Raw genomic sequence first — 9,605 nt, 5'->3', positions numbered from 1 at the left:
AAACATTGGAACAGTCTGCCCAGGGAAGTGGTTGAGTCCCCATCCCTGGAGGTATTTAAAAGACGAGTAGATGAGGCACTTAGGGACATGGTTTAGTGGGCATGGTGGTGTTGGGTCGACGGTTGGACTCGATGATCTTAGAGGTCTTTTCCAACCTCAATGATTCTATGATTCTATGATTCCTTTTTTTCTGGTAGTTGTTCTTCTTAAACACACAAGCAAACAAACAAAAAGACTGCTGACAGCATTAGAAGATAAACAGTGACATTCTTCGGACCTTGAATTTTTTTCTTATCTTTAACTCTGCTCTGAGGATGCTATGAATGATTGCCCTTGCAGGCTTCTGTAGTAAATCAAAGTTGCCCGGCAATGAAAATTCAAGCTACAACCCCTTATTTTAGTTCCTAAAAAAACCCAGTGTAGCGTTCATATCAGTCTTTACCTATTGGACAGTTGGATCTTACTTCCAGAACTTTTCTAGTAAATATCTTACAAATGTATTGACTAGTACAGAAAATTATATCTGTCAAAATCATAATATTTTTGCTTTTGACAGATTTTAGGAGCAAATGACAAACCATTTAAAACAAAATTTTCTGGTTTTAAAAATTAATAAGTAACAATGCTAAAATAAAAAAGGTAGCAGGTAGTTTTAAAAGCAATGTTTCCTCTCATTTTTACGCTTAAGTCCTTTCCTCTGACATCCAGGACACTAAGTGTGAACAGCATGCTCTTTGTAATGCAATAAAATAGCTAGTTGTCTGTAATGCTGTTTGAAAGAGTTCAGGTTGCACGGTAACCTCATTCCATCACAGTTGCGTGGAATCAATTACAATTAAATTAAATAATTAAAATCCATTAAAATCAATTGCCATATATACTAAACAATTTCATAACTTACTTGAAAAGAATAATATTTGGAAATCTTGATAATGCTTTTTAAACATGCTACATTTTTGTTAAACGTGGTGATTCTGAGCAGGATAATGTATTCAGTTTCCCATTTTTCCTCTAATCCTATTTCAAACAGGATTTTTATTTCATGCCTTTTGTACTCTATATTAAATCATTGCTCTTTTCATTGAATTTGGATTCTGCTTGAATTGACACAGAGCTATGCATGTAGTTTCATCTTTTCATTCTGTCTGTCAGAAGATAGCTAATTAAAATTTTTAAGAATATTTCATTTAAAATATTGTTCAAAAATCCAAATTGAATTCAGATAAATAATAGAAAAATAAACTTTTTATGGTGATTCAGGGGTAACATGCTTTCCTATGATGCACAAAAAAGGACTATTTTCCTTAAAAGAATTCATGAAAAGGCGAGATCTAAATGACCAAAGACAGCATAACCTGAATAAAAGGAATACATACAACTTCAGGTAAGAAGTAATTCCAGTGGTACATGGGAGTTTGCAATTAGGAAAAGTTAAAACTCATCATTTTATTTAGGCAGGTGATGAAGTTGTGATCAGATGAATAATTTGCTGCGCAAGGAGGGTTAGACAGTGCCTTGCCTTTGAAGTTGTAATGCAGTGAAAGTCATGGAGGAGTTGTTTTTATTGTCTACTATTTTAATTCATGAATAAGCACGTAGTCTAGTAGATAGGTGTTTGGCTGTGCATCTGCTACTAATCACAGTAATATAAAATTAGAGTAAAACCTTCTAGAGTGGACATGATGAAAATGTCTTATTCCTTCCATAGGTATATCACTCCTAACTGTAGAAGCTTATGAACGCAAATTTACAGGAGAAAACATAAAATACAGCATCTTCAGTGACAAGGAAAGCATATTCTCCATACACCCCATTACAGGTACATTTTTATAAATATATCTTTTCTTCAAGTGTCTGTGTGTAGCTTAAAGAGTGTGGTCTTTAAAATATAGCAAGTTCCTACTACAAGAACAAGGGGCTCTTAGAGTATCTAAGAGTATCTGTTACAAAGAAATCATTAGTAAAACCAGGGATGTGGAGAGACCTGCGCTATTGTAAACTTGATGTGGAAAGAAACTGAACGCCAGTATACCTGTTTAAAACACTCAGTTTTGATTAACTAATGATCAGGTGTTAGGAGTTGATAAACTATTGCTTTGTGACCCAAGCGGAGACCTCATCTTGTTTCTCATCATAAGGTTGCCCAAAAATTCAATAAACATAATCCTTCAAAACGCTCCTAATGTAGGAAGCATTAGACCCTTGCTGAGTTTAATGCTCTTTGTTTCAGGCAAACCTTGACAACCCTGAAAGTCATGTTTGTTTATTTTTTGGCGATTGTATTTGTGTTCTGCAGCAGGTCTGCTTTCACCTGCTCTTCAGTCAGGAAATTCTGATGGCAGGAGAGCGGCGCGTTCCCCGTGTGCATTTATGTGCTCTCATCTAAGGCGCATAAGAGAGCATAGCTACTCTGGTTGCCTCTCAGCTCCTGTACATCTGCAACTTTGCCTTCTGAATAGCTGGAGTCTTTCTGGGATGGCATAGACAGTATAAGCAGTTTTCCTCAGAAATAGTGTAAATAGGTTGTACTCTTAACAAATGGCTTTCTCCCTGAGTACCTGGAGACTTTAATTGCTGATTATTCTGATGTCTCCAGGCATCAAGTGGTGTACTCCTGTAAAGCTATCATGATTGATGCTGATGGACAGTTAAAATTATTTTGTTTAGGTGAGGGGCACTTAAAGTGCATGCACTTGATTTCCAAGTCCTTCTTATTTCACTGAAATAAAGCTAGAAAGATTAATCTTAAAGTACATCTTAGAGCCAGACAAGTTAATCCCCAAGAAAGTGAATCTTCTCCGATATCACCTGCAAAAAAAAAAAAGGGGGGGGGGAAAAATCAAATGGGATTTTCCTCTTATTTATCAAGCCAGTCTGAAAAAAGGTTACATAATGTTTTTAAGAGTCTCATAAGCACTCTCTTCACAAACAATAGTGGAATTTCTATAGCAGTGGATGTCACAAGTCTTCTTTTGAGATATTTGAGCCATTGTGGTTTCTTCTGTTTCCTTTCTTCTGAAGGCTTTCTTCTGTTTCTTAGAAAACATTAATTGAAGTGCAGCCTTTCAGGTCTTTTTAATAGCAGTTCTTACCTCAGCATTATTTTGACACCAGTAACTCGCTACCCATTGTTTCTACAGCAGAAGTATTTTGAGCTATATTGATGCCCTTTCTATCTTAGGTATTCTGAACAGCCAAAGGTCTGCTCTACTTGTCTTTTCAAGCACTGATGTTAATTAACCCCATTTTGGAGAATACTTTCTCCCATTCTAGGGGGATTTATTATATTGTAGAATCATATAAAGTATAGTAGGAAGTGACCCAAAGACATGAACTAGTCTGTCCTCTGACACAGAAAAGGAATCAGCTGTGCCTAAATCTGATGGAAGTTTGTCTATCGTGTTCTTAAAAACCTCCATTGATAGTGTTTCTGCAAACCCTCTCAATAGTCTGTACAAGTCTTGGCAGCGGAAAGTTTTTATTCATATTTATCTGAATGTGTGTTGAAACAATTTAAACTTATCACTTCTTAACCTAGTAACAATAGACTAAGACAAAGGCAAAAAAGCTATTCTTCACATATTTGAAGACTGTTACCCTGTTTCTTCTTCGTGTGCACTTCTCTAGAATGCATGGCACCTGAATTATAGAATTCAAATAGAATATAGAACCCAACTCTAGAATTATGGGACCCGATGAGATCCCTCCGCAGGTCCTGAAGGGACTGACGGATGAAGTTGCTAAGCCACTATCCGTCATATTTGAGAAGTCGTGGCAGTCCAGTGAAGTTCCCACTGACTGGAAAAGGGGAAACATAACCCCCATTTTTAGAAAGGGAAAAAAGGAAGATCCAGGGAACTACAGACCAGTCGGTCTCACGTCTGTGCCTGGAAAGATAGATCATGGAACAGATCCTCCTGGAAGCTATGCTAAGGAACATGGAGGACAGGGAGGTGATTCGAGACAGCCAGCATGGCTTCACCAAGGGCAACTCCTGCCTGACTAACCTAGTGGCCTTCTATGATGGAGTGACTACATCAGTGGACACGGGAAGGACTACAGATGTCATCTATCTGGACCTCTGTAAGGCCTTTGACACGGTCCCCCACAACATCCTTCTCTCTAAACTGGAGAGGTATGGATTTGATGGGTGGACTGTCCGGTAAAGGGTGAGGAATTGGTTGGATGGTCGCATCCAGAGGGTAGTGGTCAACGGCTCAATGTCCAGATGGAGATTGGTGACGAGTGGCGTCCCGCAGGGGTCCGTATGGGGACCGGTTGTGTTTAATATCTTCATCAGTGACATAGACAGTGGGATTGAGTGCACCCTCAGCAAGTTTGCAGATGACACCAAGCTGAGTGGTGCGGTCAACACGCCAGAGGGACGGGATGCCATCCAGAGGGACCTGGACAAGCTCGAGAAGTGGGCCCGTGTGAACCTCATGAGGATCAACAAGGCCAAGTGCAAGGTCCTGCACCAGGGTCGGGGCAACCCCCGGTATCAATACAGGCTGGGGGATGAAGGGATTGAGAGCAGCCCTGCCGAGAAGGACTTGGGGGTACTGGTGGATGAAAAGCTGGACATGAGCCAGCAATGTGCGCTCACAGCCCAGAAGGCCAAGCGTATCCTGGGCTGCCCCAAAAGAAGCGTGGCCAGCAGGTCGAGGGAGGTGATTCTGCACCCCTACTCTGCTCTGGTGAGACCCCACCTGGAGTACTGTGTCCAGCTCTGGAGCCCTCAGCATAAGAAAGACACGGACCTGTTGGAGCGGGTCCAGCGGAGGGCCACGAAAATGACCAGGGGGATGGAACACCTCTCCTATGAAGAAAGGCTGAGAGAGTTGGGGTTGTTCAGCCTGGAGAAGAGAAGGCTTCGGGGAGACCTTCTTCCAGCCTGTCAGTACTTAAAGGGGGCTTATAAAAAAGATGGCGGCAAACTTTTTAGCAGGGCCTGTTGCGACAGGACACGGGGGAATGGCTTTAAACTAAAGGGGGGTGGATTTAGACTAGGTATAAGGAAGAAATTTTTTACGCTGAGGGTGGTGAAGCACTGGCACAGGTTTCCCAGAGAGGTGGTGGATGCCCCATCCCTGGAAGCATTCCAGGTCAGGTTGGACGGGGCTCTGAGCAATGTGATCTAGTTGAAGATGTCCCTGCCCACGGCAGGGGGGTTGGAATAGATGACCTTTAGAGGTCCCTTCCAACCCAAACTATTCTATGGTTCTATGAATGAGCAACTCTGGTTCTTTCACTTGTTCCTTCTAGGTGGTGTACCTCACACTTGATTATTTGCACCACTCTACACTAGATTCTTTCAGTTACTCTCTGTTGTCTTGAAGTGTATTCCTTCTGCCACTGTCTATTTTGCTTTTTCTGTATACAGAATGTGGTAATTTTTAAGTGTTGTGCTGAACAGAGACCATCTGCCAGCTTTGAAATGTTTATGTTCAAGACGCAATTCTTGAACACTGGACAGATGCATAAACAATAGCCAATCATTGCTGCTTATCTTAGAAAATAAAAACTAAAAAGCAGTAGCTTGGAGAGCCACAGTAGATGGGTTCTTATGCTATCACAAGTTTGAGATATAGATATTCATGGCATCGTTACTGAAAAATCCATGCAAAATTGAATTTGAATTCTAATGAAATTATCATACAAATGAACTATGTTTGATGTTTAGATGTAATGAAGAATTTTGAGTATATTACTATATTACCTAGAACATTGAAACAATGACCACGGATTTCCAAGGACATTTCAGGTTTAATGTGGAGATGTCTAGTTGTGCTTGTAGTCTCAATAATTTTCACTGATTACTTTTGATAGAATAACAGTGACGGGGGGAGGCTCACTGCATCAGAAGGAGTCAGTGTTTTATACCTGTATGTCTGTATGTCAGTCACATACAGAAATTGATACAGCTATTGCCCAATTTGGATATAGATGGAGGGCTAGATGTAGCCACTCTCAGATGAGGGCCAAGAGTCTCTTCAGACACAGCTGGCTCACTGTCATGTGTCAAGGAGCACACGTCACGCAGCCGCTTTCTTCCTCTCTATCCCTCTACAAGTGAATCGTCTTTGTTTTAGGAAATTGCCAACATGGTGCTTGATCAGTGAAAACTTAGCTGTCCAAGATTTGTACAGTAACTAGCATGTGGGGGGTGATGTTAGGCAGAGGAAGGACACGGTGGGGAGCTTGCTGGAATTCTATCATGTGTTCAGTGAAGGAGACCATATAAGTTAGGGACTTCATAACTGCGTTGGTGCGTGTTTTTTCCTGAATACGTGTCACATCTCAGTATTTTTTTATTTTTATTTTAATAAACCAGGTGCAATCACAGTAAAAGGGCCAAAGTTTCTTGATTATGAAGTTAAGAAAAAAATACATCTTTCAGTTTTGGCTGAAAATGGCTTGAATTCAGCACTCTGTGGAGTGACAGTTTTAATACAAGATGTGAATGACAATGTACCTAAATTTGAGCAAAGCTATTACGAAGCATCAGTATGGGAAGGCCAAAGTCCTAAAACAGACATCATACAGGTAAGTGGAAATATATCTTCCCAAGCCCAGTGCTGTAGTTAAAAAGAAGTTGGTTGATCTGTTCATGACTACAGTCCTGCTAGGTCTCTTCTGGACCACTGTCTCTTAAAAACTGAGAGTGGAGTTCTTGGTGTTGCTACTACTTTGCTTGGATATCTGAAATATTCAATGACTTTTTTTCTAGACCACATTTCAAATCTTTCATTCAGGTTTGTTAAGTTGAAAGAGAATTCTTTTCTTAATAGTTGTGCAGCTGGACTGTAAATTCTTTGTTTTTTTAATTTTCTGTTTCTTTCTTCAAGCAGTTGAAAAATACCATTCAAAGCTGTGGTTCTGGTTACAATATAGGCTGGGTCTTGCATTAATGCATCTACTGAAAAGCCTATAGCAATAAAAAGAATAACTTTCAACTCATCAGACTAGTAGAGTCAAACCCAAGCGTTCAATTTAAAATCTGATGCCTAAAGAGCAGCTTGTCTCAATTTAAATGTGCAAACACTTCTTCCTCTGAATGGATCCATTCTCTGAAAGTGTTTCCAGCTGGCTATGTTAGAGCAAAAGAAGACATCAGTTGGACTAGAAGAACACATAATTTCCTCAGTACATGTTCCTGCATTGCAAGTCAGGTCACAGTGAGGGTCATGTTAGGTACTAAAGATATTCCTTCTCTAGAGAATAAATAAATGGAAAGCTACAAATGCCTCCAGGGCAAAGTGATTAGAAACTGATAGACATTGTATTTAGAGAAACATATGTTCAGGAATGGAGAAAAATCAAAAGGCAGTCAACCCAGATGTGTAGTCAAAATTTTATGACAGAATGCATTCTATTATGTTTCCTTTATTCAACATGACTGGTTGCCTCTGCTATGGTTTGGATCCCGTACTCATTATAGTGCTTGTTCAGCAACCAGAAAAATACAAAGACGACTCTTCAAAGAGTCAGAGGAGTCTTTGAGAAACCTGTTCACTGCTCGTGAATGTTATTTATTCTGTTGGTTTTATAGCTTGCCTCTGCCCTTTCTACATTTTCTGGTTCGTATTTTAAAAAATAATTAATAAACTATTCCATGAAAGCTCTGAAAACTTAATAATTTAATTATGTTATCCTTTGTCTGTTTGTATAGCAGTAATATTTTAAGGGCCCATCAAAGACCCCCAGGAAAGTGCATTTTTATGCACTAAACAGAGACAGCATTCTAACAGCAGCCTTATAGTAATATAAGCACTGTAAAATGATCACATTCAGCCCTAGTGCTTCATGTAGCTGAATTTCAAATTACCCAGGGAAAGAATTCATGTGCATCCTATTGCAATTCATGAGCAGATTTTGTGACCTCACGTGACACTCATGTTGGTGACCAATTATTCACTTAAATCTGTGCAGTCGAAAGGAAAGTAACCAGAAATAGATGACTGTAGTATAAGGTTTGTCTTTCTGAAATCGCATTCTGCCATTTTGAATTAAGCCTCAGTTTTGCTCCCAAACAGGTGTTTGCCACTGACCTTGACAGTGGGCTGAATGGAGAAACTGAATACTCAATTTTATCTGGTAATGAAGATGCAACATTTCTAATTGATTCAGCACGAGGGATTTTAGCAACTAATACAGTCCTAGATCATGAAAACACTTCATCTTACAGGTTTGTATGCAAGGTTCTTGTAAAAATATATTCTTCTTTTTGTTCACTTTAACTTGAGATTGCTCATGTTACGTATTTTATAGTTTTCGGTTGATATCCATTACCCACAGAGCCTGGGTGCAAGCCAGACAGCATTGAGAACAGCGCTAAAGCTGCCCATTTATACCATGGATTCTTGCATACTTAGGGGGAGAAATATAGTCTTGTTTAATCATTGGCAACACTTACTGATATAAGCGAGCGTGATGATTCACCATAGGAATGATGACAGTTCCTGGATTTTAGTTTAAGAACCGTACAGCCATTCCCTCTTTGGAACCAATTTTATAAATATGTAAAGACACAGAGAAAGCACTCAAACCAAATCTAAGAAATAGGGCATGTTCTGTTCTTTAATTAGAATATAGTTCAAATTTTCTTCTCTGTAATCTGATAAAGATGCTTCTGTAAGCTCTTTCCATCTATAAGCTGTCTTGTACTAAGTATTATTTTTTTTCCTGTTTTCTAAGAAACTGTGAGTAAATATGATCAAGTGCACATGACAATTTTTCTTAGAGGTCATGCCATAATTGGAATTAGAAAGCAAATAAATCATGCGTTGAAGAGAAAATAAGAGTATGCGGATTCATTAATACACCTTTTTTATGTACTGCAGTCTCTACAAAAAGTAGATTTCTTTGTATGTGTCAGTAGAGATTACCTTTTTTTTTTTCCATATGGTTGTGGCATCAGTTAAAGTATTTGCAAGTTTTCCTATCCTCTGGGGCCTCAAAGTTTTAAACATTCAATCAGAATTCTTATGAACCAGAGTAACTTCTAGAAAACCACATCAAAAAGATCAACGGAATTTTTTTTTTTTTTTTTTCAAATATCAGTGTAATTTGATAATAGCGTCCTAAAGGAAATACTTTGTTTTGCCTTAATATACAGAACACTTCATTTGGAGTTTGTTTTTCACTGAATCAAAAACATCACTTTTGATTTTTAGTCATTTAAATACCATGATACATTTTATTTGTAACTAGTACTTTAAAAGAATGCCTGGCATAAATCCTTCAAAGGAGGGATGTTTACTGTTGATGAAGCATTGAACATGTAAGCATAATAATTCTTACATCTGTCTTTAACTGGGAGCCTGATTTATTTCAGTATTTGTGTTGGAATTTAGCATTTTAAATTGACAGTTTGTTCGAGTGTTGTGGTTTAACCTGGCAGGCAGCTAAACACCACACAGCTGTTTGCTCACTGCCCCTCTCAGTGGGATGGGGGAGAGAGTCGGGGAAAAAAAAAAGTAAAATTCATGGGTTGAGATAAAAACAGTTTAATAGGACAGAAAAGGAAAGGAAAAGAATAATAATAATAATAATGACGATAAAAGAATATACAAAGCAAGTGATGCACAATGCAATTGCTCACC

The 9,605-nt window shown here is 38.8% G+C and overlaps 1 protein-coding gene across 1 annotated transcript in view; it reads left to right on the top strand.

Moving 5' to 3' along the window:
* Positions 1-9,605, top strand: part of DCHS2 (dachsous cadherin-related 2) — a 78,119-nt gene that overhangs the window by 57,592 nt on the left and 10,922 nt on the right. The window contains exons 14-16 of the mRNA XM_019473141.1: positions 1,709-1,819; positions 6,335-6,546; positions 8,037-8,188. Of these exons, the coding sequence (XP_019328686.1) occupies positions 1,709-1,819; positions 6,335-6,546; positions 8,037-8,188 (475 nt within the window). The remainder of the gene's footprint in view (positions 1-1,708; positions 1,820-6,334; positions 6,547-8,036; positions 8,189-9,605) is intronic.

This window comes from Aptenodytes forsteri, unplaced genomic scaffold (assembly GCF_000699145.1).
Source record: "Aptenodytes forsteri isolate BGI_AS27 unplaced genomic scaffold, ASM69914v1 Scaffold6, whole genome shotgun sequence".
Taxonomy (NCBI): Eukaryota; Metazoa; Chordata; class Aves; order Sphenisciformes; family Spheniscidae; genus Aptenodytes; species Aptenodytes forsteri.
This window is presented reverse-complemented; position numbering and strand designations above follow the sequence as displayed.